Raw genomic sequence first — 26,009 nt, 5'->3', positions numbered from 1 at the left:
AATAAATTGTTGTATTTTTTTTAAATAAAAGTTACTCTATCAAAAGCCAATCAAAATAAACTAAAGTTCTTGGGATTCATTATTTATTTCAAATTATTCAAGATCGTTTGATATTTATCGTTAAAGTTATCGGAGTTTTTTTATGATATCGGTAGGCGGACGAGCAAATGGGCCACCTGATGGTAAGTGGTCACCACCGACCATAGACAAAGGCGTTGTCAGAAATATTAACCATTAGTTACATCACCAATGCGCCACCCTCCTTGGGAACCAAGATGTTACGTCCCTTGTGCCTGTAATTACACTGGCTCACTCACCCTTCAAACCGGAACACAACAAAACTGAGTACTGCTGTTTGGTGGTAGAATATCTGATGAGTGGGTGGTACCTACCCAGACGGGCTTGCACAAAACCCTACCACCTAGTAGATCTAGAAATGATAAGGAACTAATTTATTAGAAGTTTTCGTGTTGCACTTACAGTAGACACTGAAAGGGTTTACTTATAACAATATTCACTTTTACGCAATATGCAACAAACTTGTATCTTTAAATATAGTAAAAACTAGATTTTTTCATGTCCATCTGTCATAATTTTTGGTCATGGAATTCTGTTTGTCTCTGATATGAGTTAAATTAAAGACATTTTTTTTAAATCGGTTTTTTTAAAGAAATATTAATAGTTTATAGTTTTAGGTAACAAACCTAATCAGACACATTAAGACGATGTTAAATTACAATAATTTTTTTATTTCAAATAAAACAATATTTTTACTGCAATATGTTAATTTAATTTTTTTATAAGATTCCTCATGTATTAATAAATTACATTTATAACTAAATTAAAAGTTTTTTTTTTATAATCAAATAGATTTTTTTTCGGTTAGATATAATAATTATCCTCCCTACCTCCGACGGCGGTACATACCTTTGATCAATATTCCAAACACTAAAATGTAGGATAGTTTTAATACAACAGGAGTTTCGTCCAAGAATTTTATAAAATATTTGACATACTGATTTTGCGTCGATTAACAAAGTACTATTATTATATAAAATAAACTGATGATCGTAGTACGAACTTCGGAAGATGAAAATACAAAATAGTGAACATATATCTGCAGAACTTATTTTTTTATTTCTACACTGGTCCGGTACCGTTAGCAGAATGGTTTTAGATTTTTTTCATATATTATTATTGCCCTTCTGCTGGTAATTCTGTACCAAGCTAGCATTGGGGTCCTTTACCCTATCACTATATTTAACCGATAAATATTTTTTTTTCCATATTTGATTAGTGGCTGCAAAGGAAATTAAAATTCTCGTCTCGGATTAATAGATATTGATGGATATTCCTTTCAACAAATTCTTGACAACCTTCGTGACAGTTGGTGTGAAGAGGAAAGCAATAGTGTGTTTGCGGCTATCTCTACCACGTCGCTAGTATCATATATGTCGAAAGTGTTAGACCTTTTTTTACATAAAATTTATAATTATTTACTAAATAAATCCTATATTGAAAAGATTGATTGACATCGAGTCAATATTACTCTAAATCAATTGTTTGAATCAAGAACGTTGCAAAAGTAACTATTACTTGTATCATAGAATTTAGTCGATATTTCGTCGTTTTATTTCACTATAGCCATGTTTTTTCAAGTTTTAAAATTTTCTTGGAGTTACGAACACTAATCGATATTCATTAATGAGTAGACTTGCAATGCATTACTGAAAAAGCAAGAAAAAGTTGAAAGAAAACGTCTAACGACAAATATAAAGATAGGAATGTTAAAATATTTATGTCATGCTAAATATAAACACTCGTCTCAAAATAAAGTATTTATTTCAATATTTTATATACATATAATTATTTTTTTTTAATCCCAAGAAAATATAATATTTAATAAGTATAATAATAAAAGACATTAAAAGTTTTCAACATTGTATATAAATCCAGAAATTGTACATTTAGAAAACTTGTAAATTTTTTTTTTTTAAATCGTCATACGATCTAAAACGAAATTAGTTGTGTGCTTCTACAATATATATGAATAAATACAATTATTATTAACAATAATAATATAAAATATTTGAATGATTTACTTCAATCAAATGCTTCAAATTGAAAATTTAAAAACACAGATATATAAAATATTTCTATTATTATATTCTTAATATAATTCCTGAAAATATAAATGTACTCGTAGCCAATTGTTTTAGTCAAACTTTTAAAATGAAATATTAAAATAGGATTAGCTCTTGGTAGTGTAGATTCTACCGGAAATTTAGAGCCCGAACCTGTGACAGTTTTACATTCGATTTAATCCTGCAACATGACGCTTCAAAAGTGTTTTTATGAGTCTACTGAAATAATGAATTTTTGTATTAAATCAAAGAGTTGACCGTAAGCCGAGATCTGCATTCGGCAATGTACCAAGTAGATCTGACTGCTGCTTTTACACAAGTAATACGTAAACATTTTTAGTCACATCAAGTAATCATTTTAAAACCTTGGAGTGCAAAAATAAATCGATTTTATTTTGAAATTGGAATGCAAGCAATATATATATAATAGAAACTTTCGTTAAATATATTTACTTAAATGATTTAAGTATCTATCAATTATTTAGTGTAACTGGTATAATAAAATCGATTCATAATACCATGGAAGGTAACGAAAAATTAAAATTCGTTTGTGACATTGATTTGACGATCCAGAATTCCTTACAATTATAATCTTATCATTAAATATAAATTATAGTACGACCTTAATAAATAACCCTGCGAAATAAAGTAAAAAAATAAAAATAACTATTCATAGATCATAATCAGTACCTTAACTAAGATATTATAAACAAACAATACTTCTACAGAATGATATATTTCTAGGAATAATGCAGTAGTTCAAATTGTACTACTGACTCAAAAAAAATCAAACATCTACTCAGTCTAGTCTCGTCTATCTCAGTTGTTGCATCAGAATCCTTAAGAATTACATATTAGTTGCAATAATATTCAACCTTTCAAATTTTACTGTCATACCAAGAAAAAGTTCACTTAAAAAGCGAAATTAAAAAAAATCTACGTCTACCATTATGTGGTTACGTTTTAAACGTGAATTGCTTATTATTATTTTAATTTAAAGAGGGGTATTTCATGACAGACATATAAATAACAGACAGACAGACATATTTTTAACGTTAAAATGACTTAAGTACCTACATTGTTTGTTTGAGACGCTACTACTAGAATTTATGGCAACTTGCGCCAGAGAGAACTTCGTAGACTCGGTCCCATTTATCACAAACCTTTCAATATTATCAATACAAGATACACAGAGAATTCTAAGGCCCGAATTACATCTATCAGCCCAGCCCTGACGGCTGTAAGGCTCGTTTAACAAGACACATCAAGTTCCACACTTATAATCAGATGATTGTATTATATACAAAAAGACTGGTTTCTACCGACCTGTATCTATCCGGAGTTAAAGTAGCCTATGGGACATCTACGCGTAAGAATAACACAGCCACCGAACCATTGTTCCGTCTCTATAGGACAGGACACCAACACAATCATAAATGAACATACTACTATCAAACTTACATATTAAACTTGCTGTCAGAACCAGATTTAGGGGAGGCCCTGGGACTTCCACAGGAGTGTTAGTCACATAATTCCGGTAGATATATGCGAAGATATCAAGATATAGTCAAATAATAGTTATAAAAGTTACTGATTTATTGAAAACCTTACTGATAGAAATGAAATTGTTCAAATTAATTTGTAAAATAATAAATAGCGGCCTCGACTCCTCTGTTGCTCGGCCACGCCCGGCCCCGCTTGCTACCCGCGATAATAAGTATCCAATACACATTCAAGTGCTTTTAATTACGATAAATACTTCAAGATGACTCCTAATTACTTTCGTATGTTATATAAATGAAAGAGATATTATATTATTGATTATAATAAATACCCCGCAGGCTTACGCCTCGGCTTCGTTCGAAGAATAGATTTTAAAGCTTAATCTACTATACTTGTCCGAGGCGAGTCGGTGAATTAACATGTGGCTTATATTAATCCGACGCCATGCTTGGGGTGGGGTGATTCATCTCGTGATGAATCATGAAAAATTAGCACAAAAAAAAAATTGCACGTGAAAATTCAATCGTTGCCTGGGTTTCCATCCATCGATTACGATTCAAGCGTTCTAACCATCTCGGCTTTAGTAATATTTTATAATATTTATCTTGACATTACATACATTCATTATCAACTAGTTGTCGCTCGTGGCTTTGCTCCAGTTTAAGGTTTGGTCGTGAAGTATTAGGCAAAAAAGCCTGCCTTTCCTTGGATTTCTGGCTTGCTTCATAACTAATTTTATGAAATTCGGCATAGTAGTTTGGTCAGACCAACAGATAGACAGTTACGGGCAGACTGACAGTTACTTTCGAATTTATACTATTACTTTAAATTAAATTAATGGATTTGAAATTCAAACACTCCCCCTCTTCGTCGTATAATATATCAAGTTATTCTGACAGCCTAAAGTCTTTAGTAATTGAGTTACGACGCGACCAATGAGAGGTCACGACAACGATCACGTCAGTGACTCCGTAAATAAACCTCAACCAACTCAAATCTAAAAACGTAAACCCACTCAATACATCCCTTTAACACTGTTTTCTCGACTGCAGAAGAGAAAATCTTTTTTCTCACGTATATTAATTATACGAGTGCAATTTATGAGAAACCACAAAACCCATATATTTATGAGTCATACTGGGATAATCTATATACGAATACGATACGAAGCCATCGAACATACGATAGCGTGATTTTAAAAAACAGTATCAATATTCGTAAGTATTAAACTTGTACTTGGAGTGTAGTACGTTAACCCCCTCTGGGTTACCAGGTAACAGTTAAATTCTTTCGATGCTGACATCGCAGACTGATGTATTTTATAGGTAACCTTAATAGTTACTTAGAATGTTTAATTTAAATTTCAGTAATAAGATATGTTTTTCATCTTCTCTATACTATTATTGTTCCAATACACTAAAAATATTACTTTTTATATAACGTAGAGCTATTGACATCGGCTGCAAACGACCAATGACCATTCAGATTAAAATTAACTTAAAATTAACTACCCGTTAAAAACGTTCATATTGAACGCGACATACAAATAAAAATGTCTGTATTTTTTTGACCAGGATCCTCGTGTCTGTGTAGAACAACTCATCAAAGTTTCATTACAACTGGTTTAGGAACGCACAGAGGACGAACATTCATTTTTAGTTACAAATAAGATGACCTTGAACGATCAGCATTTCAGAACGTACGCTAAATACGGTTTTAAACATAGCACTGCCTATCCGGACAGGCTGCCACTGACGTCACTATCTCCTACGTCACACATTTTCGCGTCGCTAGTCAACTAGTCACATGTAAATAACAAATACCGCACAAGATTGCGATAAAATTATTTATACACTAAACGAGACCATTTTATATTCAAAGATGATTATAGACACACGGAGGACGACAAGTCTGGGACAAATATTTATATACAAAAATGTCAGAAAGAGAATCGTACCTGCGACACGTTACGTCCAAGATTATACATGTAATTTAACATCAATACAAATAGTCAATAAGTATATGTGACTTATAAAAATACGAGAACTGTGAAGCACGACTAACAGGCCATACTTGATACTACCGAGCACTACCCCCCCCCCCCCAATCCGGTACCCTAGCTAGACGGACGTACGATTGTAGAGCTTCTTAGTTTTTCAAAAATACAAATATTCCTATATCTACGTACACCGAATGAACGAAGCGAGGTCGTGTGTCGGGTACTTTACATAAAATAATAAGGATGGCACGAAATATTACGAATTATCATAGTGGTAACATAATGTTCATTCAAAACAGCCGTTACTTATTTACAAAAAACTTATTTGTCTAGTAAAAATAAACTTATTCAATCTTTGGAATTTATACATGTATACTGTCTAACAATAATATGTGCAGAGTTAATATTATAACCGTAGTGAAACATTCTGATGAACCGTTTCATAGACATGAATTAGCACAGAAATTGTTCTGCACGAACACTTTACATAAAATATAATAAATACTTGATTAAATTATCACTGAGACGGACACTTGTTAATACAAAACCTAATATAAAACTAACTTAACTAAACACAGCAATTACAAAGCTTCACATTTCAATAGCAGATCACTTATCAAACATCTCGAAACGAATTACAACACAATAACAATGTGATCATAATATATATTAAAATGTATCGACTCTATAAATAAAACTATTTCGAAGGTAAACGATACGATCGCGCTTTCTTCAGGAACGACGAATAATTCCAATCCTTGTAATTCATGATCTCCTTCCCGTTCATAATCGTATGAACCATAATGTGTTCGTTGTACTCGAGGTTTGGCAGTAACTGGAACAATTAATTAATTAATTCGTTTCTTATTCCCGCGCACTCTACGGTTTTTTTGTACTGGAAGCGGAAAGTTACAAAAATATATGGACATTTAAAACGGTAGATTGAGAACATAGGATTCACGAGAGACCTATGAGGAAACGATAATACTTATTATTTTGGCGTTACTAAACTACTAAAAATGATAAACAAACATTAGATTAGATACATATTTCATGTGATTTGTGCACTACTAAGAGTTTATGATTAATTATCTTTATTTATAATACAACACTATCACACTTAACTAGTTATTTCCACTTTAATTTTACTTTCAAAATTCCGATATAACAGTTTCGTCGGCGTTCAAAACGCCATTTTTTCGCAAATCCATAGTGAATATCATAGATTAATCAAGCTATCGAAACCAATTTGCTGTCAAATATTGTTTATTTGGCTTCTTTCCTCTTATCGTTAGAATAGAGTATAGAATAGTCAATTGGGCAGAGTGACTTTGTACCAATTTAATGCTGCAAAATTAAATTCGATCAAACAGCTTGATCAAAAATAAGGTAGATTTTTAATTAAACTAACACTGCCTCCTAAAACGCTAACAGCTCACTACGGCATCTTGTCGAAGTACCGATAATTAAGTGCTCATTTATTATCAAAATAATCAATGTTTATCTAATATATTATGCATGTTTTATACGTACAAACTTTCCTCTTGAATAATTCTATCTATTAAGAAAAAACAATCAAAATCCTTCGCGCAGTTTTAAATATCTAAGCATACATAGAGACAGACGGCGGGAAGCGGCTTTCTTTTATACCATGTTATAAAAAACAATACTTCTGTTTTTATTAAAAATAAAATAACTTGCTAGTTTAACACTATGATTAGAGAACGTAATGAAATATTGATATCTGAGTTAGTTATCACGTAAAGATTAATTAATAATTTAATTATTAGCGCGTGATTCAATTGGCGTGAAGTCGGACGGGCAGGTAACAGTTACCTTCGGTGTGAGCATGAAGTACTGTGAGTTTTGTAGATCTGTCGTTTCTCTGACCAGCAGTTGTATCATTTTGCGTTCGTTCACGGTGTCCATGCCTTGATTGATTTCATCTACGCATCTGCAAGAAGAAATGTTTTATCACAAAGAGCCTGAGAGGATACAGAAAGGGTTAATAGATATGAGAAAAAAGGTAGAGGCGGCGACCTCGTAGCGGTAGACTGCAGGTGTACCTGTGCCGGTGACGGTACCTGGAGACTGGGGCGAGGGGTGTACCTGCGACGGTGAGGGTGAGGGTGAGGGTTACAAGGCGGAGCGCTCACCGGAAGGGCACGGCGACGAGGCTCTGCAGCGCCAGCAGGTAGAGCGCCGTGGTGAGGGCCCGCTCGCCGCCCGACTGCGTGTGACGCGACAGCTGCATCATCTCCTCCCTCTCGCGGAACTTCACCCAGATGCCGATGCCGTACGCGCTGAAGTCGTCCTGTGGGAGCGGGACGTGTCAGAGGGAGATCCTATCGATAGATGAAGGGCTGAAGAGTCGACCGCGTACCGTGGGTTCTATCCGAAATAGGCAGTAACATATTGTCAATGAATTTATTATTTAATTTGGATAAAGTTTGTATATGGCCGGAATAAATTACATTTTGCTTTTAATAAAAATATGAATAAGTCAAAATTTTGGTGGCAGAGGTCTGTGAGAGCTCATTTAGATAGGTGTCACCCACTCAACAGATAATATACCGCCAAACATCAATACTTAGTTTTCTGTGCTCCGGTGGGTTTCGTTTTACAGGGTGAGTGAGCCAGTGTAACAACAGGCTCAAGGGACTTCTTAGTTCCCAAGGTGAGTGGTGCATTGGCTATGTTTGGAATGGTTAATATTTCTGACAGCGCCAATGTTTATGTGGTGGTGCCTACTTACCACCACTTTTTAAATATATTAACATTACAAAATCTACCACTGAGATAAAAGTCCTAAACGATTCACTCACTTCCTTTTCGCCCTTCTCAAGTTTCACTTCGCCGGCACAATCTACTCTTCTAAACATTTCCCTGAAGTTGATGTTAATGTTATTTATCAATTCTTCGACATCCGTCAGCCATTGTCTCCTGAAATAAAAAAAAAATCTTGTTATTTCATTTAAAAAATATGAGCAATGATACTGTATTCCATATTATTAAATATTTTCATATAATAATAGCATACTGTGACGTCACAATCCCAACATCATAACAAACATAGCTTAAAGTACAGGAGCTTATCTGCTTAAACTTACTTCAATTGATTTATTTTGTTCTGCAACTTGATGATTTGGTTATTTAAATTTGTTTCTAGATTTTCTAATTTAGCTATTTGTCTTTCTTTCGCTTCATATTCTTTGATAGCCTAAAATTAGTAATTAATTAGTATTTAGAATATATTGTCGGTACGTTACGAACTAAAATTTCTGCACCACAGCACTATTATTATTAATAATAATAACCAAATAAGGTGTTTAATTGGTGGTAGGGCTTCGTGCAAGCCCGTCTGGGTAGGACATCTGGACATCCCACTCATCAGATATTCTACCGAAAAAAAGCAGTACTCAGCATTGTCGTGTTCCGGTTTGAAGGGTGAGTGAGCCAGTGCAACTGCCGGCACAAGGGACACAACTTCTTAGTTACTGGTTGGTGGCCCATGGGCGATTAAAGGAATGGTTAATGTTTCTGAGAGCGTCATTGTCTGTGGGCGTTAGAGACCACTTGCTATCGGGTAGCGTGCTCCCTCGTCCGCCTATACCGTAAAAATAAAAAATACTATTAACATTTTTTTTTCATTTCATCAGTCATTCCTTCATCAGACGTTCCGTACTACATTCCAAGAGGCAAGGCAAGAGAGGAGTAAAGATAAACAAACCATAGACATACCTATTCCATACGATTGACAAGTCTAAGGAATGCCTATCTTAAATTTTTGCACTGCAAGTGTCTACATACGAAGGTGACTACTTACCAGGTGTGCTATTTGCTGACGTGTCTTTATAAATGAAATGTTAATCTAATATGAGATTCAAGTCCTCATATGAGAAACCAAGAATAAAGTTATAGTTTTATAAATGAAGCGACCTGTGCATCTCCTGGGTTGATAGCGTTCATTCGTGTCTCAAGCTCCGAGCGGTGCTCCTGCAACTGGCTCAATGTCGACGGCAGGGCTTTGAACTGTTCAGTATACGGGAAGTCACGATCGTTGGGCAGTTTATTATTACAAATGCTCTTTAATTTCGTTAAAATCTCGTTCACTTTCAAATTCAATTGCTTTATCTCCCTCTCTTTGCTCTCTACCAGCTCCTGGAAAACAATTTAAATATATATAATATGACTATGGGTAAAAATATCTAAATTAATGCTAAGCAAACTAATTTTTCAATCATATTTGCAATCACTGATTTATTGTGGAGTGGAGCGTGGAGTTAATGCTTGTTGACTTCCAGGCAGGAGACATAACATACATATATAATTGTATTTAACTAACATGACATGTATTTTTAGATATTGAAAAAGAATAACTACTGAGTTTCTTGCCGGTTCTTCTCGGTAGAATCTACATTCCGAAACGGTTGTAGCTTTACTTTAAATAGTTTGTTAAATGACGATTCAAAAGTGCCTGTAAAAGCCTACTTGAATAAAGTATATTTTCATTTTTGATTTTTGTTTTATTACCTATCACTCCGTCAATATAGAATCTCTTTTGTCGTCATCGTTGAAAAAGTACCAGGGCTATCATAATGTTAATTTCATTACAACTGATACAGATATCCTGTCATAGTGTAAGAAAATGGGAGAGTTACTTTATATATACCTTAGGATAGATTAATCATTGAGTGGCGTCAGATGCAGAAATATATTTATTATCGTTTAGCATACGTGCGAAATAAATTTTAAATTCTACGTGCATTTCCGTTAACGGCAGAAACCTTAACTCAATACATGTACACAAAAATTATGAAATTTTACTCTAATTACATCGAAAGAAGTATTTTTTTAAGTTTACCTTATTTTCTGTAAGTTCACCTTCAGACTTTCTGAGTTTAGATTTATACTCATTTATATTTCCTCTCGTCTTTTCTAATCTTATCTGAAAAAACAAAACATATTTGTCGACATATCGTAAATATGAAATGCTAATACTGAATTTGTTGTCACCCTGACTGATTTCGGCTACGGTGGCTAATATCAAGGGAGATCAGTCAACTACGCATGACATATTAAAGTTATCAATTCGGCAAATCCAACACGATCGGACAGATTTCAAGCACTAGCAACCTTACGTGCGGACCGAGTCACGGGAGTATACACACTTTATTGGCCCGACCTGGGATTTGAACCCGGAACTTCGGGATCTGTGTATGCCTTATATTTAGCCACTAGCGCAACGTCAAAGTCAAGTCAACACTTTTATGGCATAAAGATTGGTAAAACTTCCTTCTTACGACACTAATCTGCACGCTTCGCATCGATTGGACCCTAAGACAAATATATGTAAGTGCTAAATAAAGATCAGTTTTGCCCTAAAAGTCAGCCTTAAAATTTTCAGGAGCCGTTAATTTTATAGTTAGCCGTCAGTTTATATACTGGCAATGATCTCGTTCGTTTAATATTGGGAAAAATTGACCTCACGATGTTGACTTTGTAAGGTATCTCGCATTGACGAAACGATGCCAGACAATAGTTATGAGTTGTTATGTCCTCCCACGCACTGGCTGCCTTTTTCTTCGCACCACCCCGAGTGAGAAGTAGCTGCTGCCAGCGGACACGTTTGTTCATTACGAACATATAGTATATGTGTGCAAATTGCAGGTAATATTTCTTGAAATATAAGCCAGATAACAATACTTTTACATTTTCAAATTGAAAATGCTTCTAATAAAAAGATTGGAACTGGTGCCGTCCGACCGCTCCAACGAAACGACGAAGTCGACATATATGAAGCACTACACGATTCGCTAAGAATATATATATTTTTAATAATACGTAATATTTATAGATTTAGTAGTTTAAATTTTTTTAATATTCATTGAAGTAGACCCACCCATACTAACATTATTCTACCACCAAACAGTAATTCTTAGTACTGTTGTCCCCGTTTGAAAGGTGAGTGAGTAAGTGTAAATACCAGCAAAAGGGACATATATAGTGTAATGTAAATAATGGTTATTATTTGTAAGGAATGTCTATGCAGCTATGTAGGGCAGTGCTGACCACTTACCATCAGTTGGTCCCTTTGCCCGTCCGCCTACCAATTATATAAAAGAAACCTCGAAATTAGCGTTCCTGAACAAAAAACCATTAAAAATATGTATATTACCGTAATGAGTTTCCTTTTTAGAACCGTCTGATGCAGTTTCTTGAAAATTTTTTGTAACTCATCGTGTAGTCGGCACTGTTTCAAAACAGCTTCTTTTTGCTTCGCCTTGCATAGCGCCCTTTCATGGTCAGTATTTACAGCTCTTTCATTGGCTATGTCATTCGTTTTCCTTTCTTGGAGACGTATCAACGCCGATAAATTGACCATCTGTATTTGCAAAAATAGTAAAGCTTGTTAAGTCTCATTGCTGGGGAAAGGCCTCCTCTCCCTTTTGAGAAGGTTCGGAGCTCACTCCACCACGATACTCCGATGTGATTTGAAGGTCACACGTGGCAGATTTTCGTCAGTCACATGCAGGTTTCCTTTTCCTTCACCGCCGAACACGAGATGAATTATAAATGCAAATTAAGCCCATTAATTCAGTGGTGATTGCCCCTGGTTATGAACTCAAGAGTCACCGATTAAGATCCATGTATTGTAAGCAACTGGGCCATCACGGCGCGGTAACATATAAAAACAAATATAAATACATATAAAAACATTGCCTAATACATTTATACATTTGAACAAAATTATGATATCTCAGTCCAAACATAAATACAAATTACCTTTCCAATAACATTATCGATATCAATTTTCGCCGTGTTGATTTCTTTCTCTTGCGCTTCAAGGGTTGTCAGTTGACTTTGTACGTTACTTAACTGACTTTCCTTCTCCTTTTTCAACTTTTCAAGTTTTACTAGCCTGTAATATAAAAAATATGACATATTCAAAAATCCAGACAGTCTGCAGTACTGTAACGAGCCAAAGCGACCCTCAGCAATGAAATATGAGCCGTATACATTTACACACATAGCACATGGTTTACTACAGAGTTTAATGGAATATAATTACGTAATTTAATAAATGTATGGTCAATTCAGTAAAATAATGAGTAATTTAACAGCTAACATACAATTCCATTCACAAAATAAAGTCACTCCCACGCGTGCACGCCCACGCGCACGCACGCGCGCACACGCGGGCCGCGGGTACTCACTCGGCCTCGAGCGCGGTGATCTGGTCCACGTCGAGCGTGTTGGCGAGCAGGCGCGCGGGCCGCAGCTCGAACGTGGAGCTCGACACCTCGCGGCTGTAGGCCGACGTGCGCACCGTGAACTTGTGGTTCTCTGCGGGGCGACTCACGTTCACTACTCGTCGTCGTTATCTTGCATATTATGTACTAATATTGTAAATGCGAAAGTAACTCCTTATTTTCGTCTCGCTCGCTCTATCGCGGCCAAGCCACTGAACCGAAATTATGAAATTTGGTACGAAGCAAGCTCGAACCCCAGGGAAGGACAGCCAAGAACAGCCAGCAGGGAAAACGAAAGCGAAGCCGCGCGACAAGTATTATAGAGAAATTGAACGATTCACAGTCGACACGTACAAAAATGTTTTCGTACATCGCTCAGGCGCACATTTGATAATTTTAAACAACGGAGGCCAAGCCGGCCGACGGCACGCACCGGTGAAGAAGCAGGTGATGTGCGGCGGCACGCGGTCGGCGTGCTCGTAGGTGTGGCGGTCGCCCACGGGGATGCGGTGCAGGCCGTAGCCGGCGCACAGGTAGCGCAGCAGCGCGGGCGGCGCGCGCAGCGCCTCCGCCAGGTAGCAGCGGAAGCCGAGGTGCGCGGGGGGCGGCGCGCGCGGCGCGGGCGGCGGCGCGGCGCGGCTGCACACGGCGTTGACGGCGCGCAGGCCCAGCTCGCGCCGCGTCGCCAGCAGGAAGCGGTTCATGTCGTCCTTGCACTCGAACGTGAACGCCACCAGGTCGCGCATCGGCACCGTCGCCTCCAGGTAGCGCGCGTACTTCGGCTCCGTGAAGTTTATCTGAGGGGGGGGGGCGATTACATTTGTACTTCGTTCGATGCCTAGATGTAATCCATACATATCACATATCACATAGACATATCGTTTTCTATCTTTTGCATGACGTCTTACGAGTATCGGATCGAAATAGTGACACCAGGATATCGTTAACGTACCGATACATAACGAAAAAAAAAAAAAAAGAGACGCGACGTTGCTGAACCTATTCATTCGCAAAAGCGCGCGAATCCGCGCGACTTATGAGCTGGGATGCGATCGGTCTACTAAGTAACTCGCTCGGGGAATTCGTGATGAGAATTGGCAACGTAGTGAAGTTTAAATTAAAATTTACAAATTTATCGTAACGAAATTATAACGTTTTATACATGCTAAGCTTTGTATAATATCGTTATTATATTTCGTTTCTCTAGAACGTAACGTTATCTCGCATTTGCAAAGATAACGTTACTGTATTTTACCGGTATGTAAATCTCTGTTCGAAGGTGCTTATATGTATATTTCAATTTTATTTTGGGCAAACTCGGAACACGTTACTTAAAAAGTGCAAGTGATTATATTAAATTAAAAAATATAATAATACGCTAAAATCTCGAGCCCACGTCTAACGAGCTGAATAACGTGTCCTGATTACCGATAACAGAAGCACTTTTCAAAAACTGTACACTTGACTGTCATGATTTCTCTGATAAGTACTTAAATATGATAATACAATAAAAATTAAATACTTGAACACATTCATAGTCCACAAGTATACATAAAGAAATATATATACATATTTCTTTAGAATTTTTTTCTTTAAACTAACAAATATCCAGTTGTGTCGAGTCGAGTCTGAAGTATAAACCAATTTAGTATGAGTTTAGTAGTTAGATATAATTTACCGTTTGAGCTCATGAACTCACCAGTAACATCATCGGTTCATATACAGGATGTTTAAATAAATGGCCATTTTCTCTTAACCATTCAACAGCCTTATACGTGTCCTTGTGGTATCTTTCCAACGTGCGTAAACGTTCATTGTTAACATCTCGGAGTGTGTTTAATCTGAAATAATTATTTAATTTCCAATCTATATATATATTTTTTTTTTTAAATAGTTCTCTTTGATTTTAATTGGATGTTGAAAATTAAAATTAGTTTAAGTAATAAATCTAATTTATAACGCTTATAATTTGGGGTACAGGAAATAACATCGTGAGGAAACCTTTGTCTGTTAAGCGAAATTTTGAGACAAGTGAGTTGCAAATTCGGCGGTGACATCCATTTTGTTTGCCATTTATTTTAGAAAGTCGACCATCAAATGGTTCAACTGATGGCAAGTGGTCATAGACACTGCAAGGAAGACTTCAATTTGACCTGCCTTCCGTTCTCATAAAATAGATAATTATCATTATTTAATATATTTGCATTATTTATATTCAATACCTTTTGGTACAAGATTTAATCTGTGACTCGATCGTATGCAACAATTCATATTCGATTTGTTGTTTTTTCTTCTTGGCGATATCGTATGTGGCAGTTGTTTTGCCTATTGACTGTTTCAGCTGCTGCAGCTCCGCTTGTAAATCACTTTCTGAAACGATCATTCCGATTTTTTTTATATCCACTAAGTTATTTTACAAACATCATTACTGTTGTGTAGGAGATTGACTTCCGTTCAAACTCCTGTCAATATTGATTATATTGCTGGCAATCAAATTTCCAATTCCATTTGATTCATTTTTGTTTTTTTTTTTATAAAATTGCTAGGTAGACGGATGAATGGGCCGCCTAACAGTAAGTGGTCACCATTGCCTATAGATGTTGCCGCTGTAAGAATAATAACCATTCCTTACATTCAATCGCCATTGTATCACCAATGTATTGCGACCCTTGGAAACTAAGATGTTATATCTCTTGTCCTTCTAGTTACACTTGCTCACTCACCCTTCAAACTGAGACAAAACAATACTGAATACTGCTGTTTGCCTTTCTGCTTGTTTGGATTGATTATCAAAGTTAAAAAAAAAAACGATAAATATTGTCCGTATGTGCACAATAAAACACATATTAATTTCTTTACAATTTAAAAATATATTATATACATATATATTTCAACTTCTAAGAAAATAGCCCACAAGTGTTCCTACACTCCCATAAACCGATGGACCGGCAATTCAACAGTCCTGGAGAGATTTCAAGTCCAAGACCAATGGCTTGACGACTTACTCCAAATTTAAGATACATTTACTGAAACACCCATATATTGGTCCGGCCACGATCCACAGCTTTATGATGCGAGCTAAGCAGACAGTTAATATAGAATAATAAATAAATATATCGTACCCATTCCCATTCTCGATTCCAATGTCTGTTTATTATTAATCAACATCTCGAGTTTCGCTTTCGCTTCGCTCAGTTCGTGTTCCTTATTATTTTGCCTTTCAATATTTTCCTGGTACAATAACTGGGCATCTCTTATAACGTGCTCCTTGGATTGTTGCGTTTCTATTGTTTTCTTGATTAACTCCTTTAAGTTTTCGATTTCTCTGACCTGAAAGGAAATATATGTTGAACCTACAATCGGTGGTTGCTTTCTGCGAGGTTGTCCGGCCAGGTACCACAAGATATTGTTCCCGTGTGTATATTTTCTAATAAAACTTTAAAGGTAATAATAATAAAAGTTCACAATTACTACCATTACACATGACTGAATTTAAAAATCGTGTTAAATTATTACTCCGATGAAATATTACATAGATGATAAAAAAAAAACAGCATTTATAATTAACATGCAGAATAGAATATTAATACATTAAATTTAACTTATATAGTTTAATAGAAAAGAATAACTACTGAGTTTCTTCTCAGCAGAATCAACATTCCGAACTGATGGTTACTTCTGGTACTTGTTATAGTATATTTTAGTTTGATTATTATTTTTTTTTAGTTAATATCGGAAAAAAAATTACCTAATTAACTTATCGAATATCCAAATCATAACAACATTTGACAAAACTGAAAAAAAAAAAAAGAAAAACTAACCGTTGCTAGTTTCTGCTGTTCCATCACAGTGATGGATCTTTTATCGTTCTCCAGACTATTCTGAATTGGTTTTAATTTATTCTCGCATCTTTTAAGTGCAGCAATAGCATTTTTGTTTTCAGACTCATGGTGGCTGACCTGCTCCTTCAGCTCTTTACTTTCCAACCACATTTTTTTCCGTTCGCAAATTTGTATTTTATCTTCGAATTCGTTTCTCTTTCTCATCACCTCGACTTTTGCCCTTAACCTGTAAACAAACGATTCCATATAAAATTAAAAAAAAAAAAAAAGCGAAATACCACTCAGTGATTAATCACGAAATCTCAGAAATTATAACACCAACAAACCTAAAATTTGGCAAGAAGCTTCCTCATAGTGGATTTCGGGAAACTCCACCCGTAAGGGTGTAAAACGATGTTTGGGATTTTGTGCTCTATACATTTCGCGGGGGTAAAGCAGATTCAGTTAGTAGACTATAAAATTAAACATGTGATCTTACCTTTCATTGTCGCTCTTCAGATTACTCAGTTGAGTTACAGTCTGGTTTACACTTTTCTTCAAATTTTCTTGTTCTAAACTTGTTTCGATCAATTTATCGAGTTTTTTAACGCTATCTTCTCCTTTAACCGCTGATAGCGTACTTTTCAAGAGCTCTTTTGGATTTAGATCAGAAAAATCATGCACTTTGTCTTGTGGTAAAAGCTGGCAGAGATTATCCACCTGTTGAAAAGAAAATGGTAACGAATGTTATTATATAATTATATCTTGTAATAAACAAGTAGTCGACTGCGGCTTCGCTCGTGTTTTACTGGTTGTTTGTCAGGTGTTAGACATAAAAATATGCCTTTTGCCCTTCCTTGGAGTTCAAGCTTGTTTCAACCTTTACCGAATTCGGTTCAGTACAACATACAGATAGACAGAGTTTCTTTCGCATATATAATTATACAATTCTGTATTCCAGATTGGTTGAGAAAGTAAGCAGATTATCTTAAGCATTATTGCATCTATAATATCAGTAAGGAATTACAGAACTAACAAAAATGACAATTATTTTTTTTATGGCATTGGTTGGCGGGCGAGCATATGGGCCACCTGATGGTAAGTGGTCACCACGGCCCATAGACAAAGGCGCTGTAAGAAATATTAACCATTCCTTACATCACCTATGCGCCATCAACCTTACACTGGCTCACTCACCCTTCTAACCGGAACACAACAATACAGAGTACTGTTATTTGGCGGTAGAATATCTGATGAGTGGGTGGTACTTACCCAGACGGGCTTGCGCAAAGCCCTACCACCAAGTAATATTTTATAAATAGGGATAGAATATTGGTGAAATAAATTAATCGCCTCTCAGTATATACTAATATTATAAATGCGAAAGTAACACTGTCCATTACCTCTTCATGCTTAAAATGCTGAATCGATTTTGATGAAATTTTGTATGGAGAGCGTTTGAATCCCAGGGCAGGACATAAGTTTTCTTTTTTTTTTTTTAATTCAGCCGGAGGAGGTAAAATTTGGGAATGACGGTTTGCGTGCTATAAGTAATGTTCTAAAAATTTCGTGCAGGTAAAACCGCAGGTTCAGCTAGTTATTATAATTACGCTTAATATCTCACTACCATTAAAAAAAAACATGTAAACATTATATTTAAAAGGTAACATTTTAGCTAAGCTTAGATAAATGAAGTGTGCGGTTTTTTTATATATATAAGTACATATCATTTGTTGGCTATAAATTTATTTTATGAAGATGACCTTTAAACTTAGCAAATCAATAGTTTTTGACATATTATAACAACATGTCTATCTAAAAAAAATAACGCAATTTTTTGCTTGGCATCGATTGACAAGCTTAGTGTTATCAATAAAAATAAGAGTAGAACATAGGGTATAGACAATGAGCTTAAAAGGTCAAAATGTGATATACGACATGGACTACAATAACTAAAATTATAAGATACACGTATCAAAATGGCGTATCTCTGTAAGTCGGTTGTCAATACTCAACGAGTGAGATACGAAGTGATTTCTACAGAATCGCGCTGCAATAACCAAAAACGTTTTTACTCCTTTCGATATTTTACCGACAACTAGGGTAATATATATGAAGCATGCCTTCAATGATAATACAAGTATTCTTTCATTTTACTATGTCAACATGTTGGACATTTTTTTTTTTAAAGTATTAAAGCAAAGATATAAAAGATTCATAAGGAATTAAATTTGCTTTAATTACCAGACTGAAGAAATCGTTCAATTTATTTGTAAAATAATAATAGATGTTCTTTATTGCCCCAGGGATGTCTAAATCCGACCCTGGCTAAGCAAATATAGTCTGATAACATTATAATACGGGTCATCCATGATTATGGAAATGTTTCCAACGTTTTCTAACAACGACACATAAAACTGGCGAAACGAGATAAACTAATAATAATAACACTATAGATCTAAAAACTATGCGTCATTCTGTAATAAATGTTATAAAATGTTTGTATTCCATTATGGATTCATTAATAAAAAATGGCAATTAGTTAATTAATTTTATCAAGTTAATGGCGTTTTCGTGTGTACTTTCGGGCGAGGTCTTTATTACTCAGATTAGAAAAAAATAGTACAATGAAACTAGCCGACAGATGATTTTACCGTGCTACAACATTACAACGAGACCGCACCACTTTAAAAATTACATAACATTTGAATGTATTAACAAACAAACTTGAAATTATGTAGGAATAAAGGAACCCAACAAACATTAACAGCCTGTAAATTTCCCACTGCTGGGCTAAGGCCTCCTCTCTCTTTGCAGAGAATTTTTGGAGCATATTCCACCACGCTCCAATGAGGGTTGGTGAATACACATGTGGCAGAATTTCATTGAAATTAAACACATGCAGGTTTCCTCACGATGTTTTCCTTCACCGCCGAGCACGAGATGAATTATAAACACCAATTAAGCACATGAAGATTGAACCCGAAAGACATCGGTTAAGATGCACGCGTCCTAACCACTGGGCCATCTCGGCTCTCACCCAAAAAAGTAACTTTAAAATTTATACTTATTTTCCATGCTAGTACTGTTTAAATTACAGAAAAAAACAGCTTTAAATATCTTTGCTGAATTTAATGGTCATAAATTTTTTATGTGTTTAATTAACTCGTATAAAAAAACCCGCTGAGATTCATTCGCCGGTCCTTTTCAGGTGTAGGTATTTTCCTTTCCGAACCGGTGGTAGTGTTTAAATTGACTATCGATAAACGTAATGCTTCTATATTGAATAATAGAGTTTGATTAGACATTTTTGTTATACAAATCTTCAAGAAATCTAAAAGATTATAAAATCGTCGTCGTAATGTCGTAAAAGTTATCGGAGTTTTTTTTTTATGATATAGGTAGGCGGACGAGCAAATGGGTCACCTGATGGTAAGTGGTCACCACCGCCCATAGATAATGGCGTTGTAAGAAATATTAACCATGTAAGGAACATCACCAATGCGCCACCAACCTTGGAAACTAAGATGCTATGCCCCTTTTGCCTGTAGTTACACTGGCTCACTCACTCCTCTAAACGAAACACAACAATACTAAGTATTGCTGTTTGGTGGTAGAATATTTGGTGAATGAGTGGTACCTGTCCAGACGGGCACAAAGCCCAATCGCCAAGTGATTATATGATATATACTGTTATTGAAGATAAAATTAAATAAACTGGGTTTTACATCTTACACATACATCTTATATTCACTTCAAAAATTTACATCTATGAATCACAAACACAAGAAAACTAATGATAATCCAAAATAGAATATTCAAGGTCAACAGTCGGGTGCTGCTTAAATGTTACTACTCGAAGGATTACTATTTTTATGTTGAATAAGAAAACAAAATATTTTTAGATAGATAATTTCTATGTACAAATTATTGTCTGCTCTTTTATTTTTGTTTTAGAAAACTTTTTTTATGGCCTATCTTGTATTTATTTGTTTTGACATATTTAAAAAAAAAACGAATTCGATTCTATTTTTAAAATAATAATATTAGAAAGGGAAAATAATAAACAAGCAATTATTATTAATTACATTATTTATGTACCATACCTGTATATTAAATTTTTCAATAAGTTCCTGAACCTGTTTCTCACTAACGGCTACATTGTCAATGCTCCACGTTGACACATCTTGTAAATTTATAGTCCTTTTAATAATGACATTATTCTTTCCTTTTTCCTGGTATAGCTCTAGTTCAATAGTAGCAGTCTCACAATTAGTCCTTATATAATCTGAAACCTACATAAATATATAAATCAATATATATTTTTCACAATGACGAAAGAGGCCATACTGAATTAAAATGATGAAAAAACTTGTCCAGTAACAGTGACAGGCTTTGTGTGATTTGGTCCCATGTTTCGTGATACTTAGACTTTGTAAGAGACTGTTAATATTTATTAAAATATCAATGTCTATGGGTAGTAATAGCCACTTTCTATAAGAGGTTCATTTGCATGTCAACAATAGAAGAAAATGTTTTTGTGGAATACTCTGTTGGAATGAAGTTGCTTTAACTATATATTATGTATTAAATAACTGACGTAATAAAATTATTAACATTTGAGACTAATTAAATGTCAATGCTAAAATTGTTATAAAAAAACTCCTGTGAATTAAAACAATAAGAAAAAAATAGTTTAAATAATTCATATATAATACAAATAGACAGGGAGAAAGAAAAGAAAGGAAAATTTTGATTGGTGGCATAAAGCTTTTTACTAACGTGATAATTTCACTCTAGTGTTAGCCATGTAACAGTTTTTCATTCCAAAAATACAAATATAATAAAACTAAAACAGAAATCAAGATAGTAGGTCCTAGCTATTTGTCTGGTCTTAGGCAGGGCTCGGCATCTATTTATGACAAACTACAAACATGTTTAATGTTAGCAGGATTGTCTTAGATGAATGTTGAAAATGTTTGCATTAATATAAGTATACATAACTAACTAAAAATTTAATAGAATAGTTTTGGAATTGCAAGTTCAAACTATAGCAAGATTATTTATTTTCACATAAAAAAATTGTATTTTCTTGAAATATATACCTTGATCATATTTTAATACATGAAAATAAATTAAAATCAAAACATAATTTGCTTAAGTACTTTTACAGTTTTTTTTTTCCTTATTTAATTTTGGGACTTTTGTCCTACAGAGGTATGTCAATCTCATTCTACACTTTTGAATCATCATTTTACAAAAATATAGTAAGTAAGTAAGGCTCCTACCAATTCGGAATGTACATTCTACTGAGAATAATGGGCAAGAAACTTAGTAGTTACTCTTTTCCAACATTTAAAATTCAAAGTTATGTTAGTTAACTACAATAATATATAACTTATCTGGCCTGAAAGTCAACCAGTATTAGCATCTATATAATATTGTGTTGACCAATTTGCTTTATTTATTAATGTATTTCTAACAAATTATTTGAATTCAATCAATCAATTATTCATTTAATACAAAAAATAGTTACTTCAGTGCTACACTATAATCTATGACTAAGTTATAAACTTGATAAAGCACTTGAAAAATAAATAGATAAATAAACCTACTTTTTCTGCTCTTCCAATAATGCTAGTTTTTCCACAGAGTCCCAATATAATAGCATTAAGAAAGGTTGATTTTCCTGTTCCATTTGGACCGATAATTAAATTTAATGACGTACCTGGGTATAATTCAACCTCCTTATATGTCCTGTTAGAAAAAATAATAATAATAAAGCATTGCGTTCATAAAATATTATGAAATCAAAATTCTAGAAATGGCGCGCAAAATATTTACTTACACAAAGTTTTGAAGATATATCCTGTATATACAACCTGGTGTGACGTCGTTATTATTAACAACAGAAGACATTTTAAGTTTTATTAAAACTTCATAGCATATTAAAAATAATCAAATCATATGAAGTAATTTGAACTGATACCTCAGATTCCAAATTCATAACGATTCACATAGCAAATAACAACTAAATGTCAAACTCAAACTATAATATAAAAAGAGAATACACTGTAAAATGTGTTGCCACTATTCAGTTTTCGTTTCAAATTTTTGAAGCAACTACAATCTTAACGTAGTTGTAATATAGTCACGGTGTTTTTCTTTCACTGTCTATAGTTATACTATATATTTTATTAAAATATCATATCCAACTTAATAATTGTCTTTGTTACCCATTACTGTTATGAATTACCGCAAAAATCATAAAACATGCTGTGGGCAATAAATTTAAATACCAGTACCATTCATTTAAGGGACATTAGATAATGAATATTTTGTGGAGCGGTGCAGCGGTCCGCGACGCTCGGGATCCCGCGCAGCGGGACCTAAGGGTCGCCAGGTATATTGGTGACGGTGATTGTAATTGGTAACGTTCCTGGGCATATCGAATAGCACATATTACGGCTTCGCTATTCAAGGCAATAAGGCAGGTAATTTCAAACATAAAATATCCACAGACAGTGAGCCACAAATGACGATTGACCGGAAGGAACCGAGTCGTGGTGTTCATGGTAGCGCCCGGTTGCAAATGGTGATATTTCTGAATAACGCCATAAATCGCCTCTTCGTCAGGAAATATTGGAGGCTATTCAGCCAATCTTCAAAAATTTGAACTGGGACGATTTGTTGCAGCATTGTTTGGGCGGCAAAACGAAATAATATAAAATAACGAAAGCTAAAATAAACCAGTTAGGGCAATAACCCCCAAGTGCTATTCCGGAATTTATGATTATTTGTGACGTTGTTGGTAGCTATGTTGGAACATAAATTTAATGGTTTACTGCTTGTACTGTATGTAGATTTAAAGTAGTTATAAAGTTAAATAAATGCAAAAATTTAGTTATGCAGTGACTTAGGGCGCTTTTACCACATCCTTTTTTATTACTTCTATTTCCATTCGTTGAAAGTGTACTGATAAAAAATCTACATTTGTTATTTGAATTTATTGTTTCGTAATATATCTTTTGTCGTTGGTAGTTTAATATTGTATATGGCAGCATTTGGATAAGAAAATAAAGAATAGCAACATTTTACAAAATTGAGCCAAGCAAACTGCAATACTCTTTGCAAACAAACTGATTGTGTCTATCGGCTTGCCGCTCCGATGTTACTGAACAGAAGTGCGGGTTAGGAAAAATATTGTTCGTGTTTTATGTTTTAAAACGAGTCTCTTATGGCTTTTTTTGAATGAAAAAGAATAAATTAGATTCGGTTTTATTTATTGTAATTTTACTACTGCTACTTTAAGTGAAGTTTTATTAAAACAAAGTCTTTTCTTCCCTTGTCTTGCTTCAATGGAGGATTTTTGTTTATAAATATTGATTTATTACATTCCATATTTTAAGCATTGTCTAGTGCCTTTGATAAAAAGTGAAATGTAGGTAGTACTTAAACGGGTGCATGCTAATTATTGTTATTACAACAAAAATGCAACAGTTACCGTATAATCCTTATAGTGTGTACAGGGCATTGTGCGATGTGAACTTCTGTGCTTGACCGTGTTTCTTGTGTTATTGTGTCCAGTTTGTGTTTATTTAGACAATGGAGGGGACCACAGAGAAGGATTGTTCCCCCCTGTGGAACTTATATCAACAAATCGTTTCGGATATGAAGGTAGGTCATAGAATTGATATTATTCGTCACAGTTTTCTAGATCGCCACTTGTCGGTCCACATTTTTTAAGCGCACTTTAAAGTCGCTCAAATTGAACGAAGTATTTTTATCTCTAGCTTAGTTAAAGAAAACTGCTGTAATTTTTCACTTAACACGGTTACGCATATAGCGAATCGGTAGTGTATGCAATTTATTACGTTTATAAAAGATAATGCATACTACATGAACTAAGCCAATCGACATAAAATATTCTTGATGGGAATACATACTCTTAATTAATGAATGAATAAAACTATTATTTATAGCAATTATTTAGTATTAAAAAACCTTTATCTTTCAATATTTTCCAAACTAACTTATTTTTAGATGAACATGACATGCTTAAAAAATGTTTCTATTAAAATGACTTCTGATTAATTAAGGAACAAACATTTGATTTCATATAATAGAACAAGTACTCAAATTTATTATTACATATATGTATGTTACTGCCTATTTAATAACTATGGTTTTGGTATGGAAAATTTATATTTCTTGAAATATTGAAAACAATAAGAAAAGCCTGCAAGTGTAAACACTTAAATTAAAAGTATAACTTTAACGTCATATGAGAGAAGACTGCTGTACAAAAACTCAAAACAGTCAAAATTGATCCCCAAAAAATATTATTGAAATATGTAGTGTCGCTTAAGGACATCATCTAATATTAATCATGTTAAAAAAAAATTCAATGTTTTTGCATCTACATCTTCTCTTGCAATATAATAGATTTGCAATTTAATATAAGACTTTGTGCACACTCGTCTGGGTAGATACCACCATATATTCTACAACCAAGCCAGTATCAATTTGCACATAACTCTAAAATCTGTTTAATTGAAGGCATTTGATGGCGCAATTATTAATTCAGAGCTATTTAGTGTTTTATATGATCAGATTAAGTTCTGTAAATGTGATAATATGGTTCTATAAGTAAACTAAATATCTAGCTTTCATATATTTTTATACTATTTTTGGGTGAGTATACATCTACAAATTAATCAACATTTAATATTTTAAATACTGACTAAATAATAATCTTCATATATTTTATTATTATATTCATTGTTCTGTCTTGAGATTGCTTATATAACTGTTGATTGGGAACACATACATTTTAAATTTTAGTAATTTATATGTATAATATGAATTACAGTTGTATGGCCTTTGCAACAAATACAGCGTCACGTCTCCTGTCAAGGTCAAGAAGGAGTACCAGTATTAATGTGCAGCACGTAGACACATATATATCGAATACAAATAGGAATTTATGGAGGAACATAATGAATGGTTATACTTGAGTAGGATGAGATCAGACTTATTGTTTGATCTCAGGTATCTGTACTAATATTACAAATATAAAGTTACTCTATCTGTCCGTCTGTCACGTTACAATATTTAATTGATTTTGTTGAAATTCGGTACGATGCAAGCTTGTACCCAAAGGACAAACATGTTCTACGTTTTTTTGACTCCTTGCGGATAACCCTAACATTACCCTTGGCGTTGTATACAAGTTCTTATAGAATTTTCGTAATAAAGTGAATAGCATGCGGGCGATGCCGTGCGCTCT

General features: G+C 34.3%; 2 protein-coding genes across 3 annotated transcripts in view; one reads left to right on the top strand and one right to left on the bottom strand.

The window, feature by feature from the left end:
• Positions 1-5,361: 5,361 nt before the first annotated feature.
• Positions 5,362-22,745, bottom strand: LOC113397795 (structural maintenance of chromosomes protein 5). Its single transcript, XM_026636261.2, has 19 exons — positions 22,569-22,745; positions 22,336-22,477; positions 20,827-21,015; positions 17,220-17,440; positions 16,721-16,967; positions 16,022-16,229; positions 15,122-15,269; positions 14,599-14,740; positions 13,333-13,696; positions 12,864-12,993; positions 12,433-12,568; positions 11,825-12,031; positions 10,511-10,594; positions 9,586-9,807; positions 8,757-8,866; positions 8,472-8,589; positions 7,803-7,960; positions 7,483-7,600; positions 5,362-6,481 (listed from the first exon to the last, which is right to left on the bottom strand). Exons 1-19 carry the CDS (start codon positions 22,637-22,639, stop codon positions 6,344-6,346), a joined length of 3,153 nt encoding a protein of 1,050 aa, XP_026492046.2. The 5' UTR covers positions 22,640-22,745; the 3' UTR covers positions 5,362-6,343.
• Positions 22,746-23,828: 1,083 nt separating this feature from the next.
• Positions 23,829-26,009, top strand: part of Mim (missing-in-metastasis) — a 201,281-nt gene continuing 199,100 nt past the window's right edge. For both annotated transcript variants that reach the window (XM_064218632.1, XM_064218631.1), the window contains exon 1: positions 23,829-24,397. In XM_064218632.1, the coding sequence (XP_064074702.1) occupies positions 24,326-24,397 (72 nt within the window). In that variant the 5' untranslated portion in view covers positions 23,829-24,325. The remainder of the gene's footprint in view (positions 24,398-26,009) is intronic.

The sequence above is a fragment of the Vanessa tameamea genome, chromosome 23, assembly GCF_037043105.1.
Source record: "Vanessa tameamea isolate UH-Manoa-2023 chromosome 23, ilVanTame1 primary haplotype, whole genome shotgun sequence".
Taxonomy (NCBI): Eukaryota; Metazoa; Arthropoda; class Insecta; order Lepidoptera; family Nymphalidae; genus Vanessa; species Vanessa tameamea.
The sequence above is the reverse complement of the archived record's forward strand: the minus strand, read 5'-3'. Positions and strand labels throughout refer to the sequence as shown.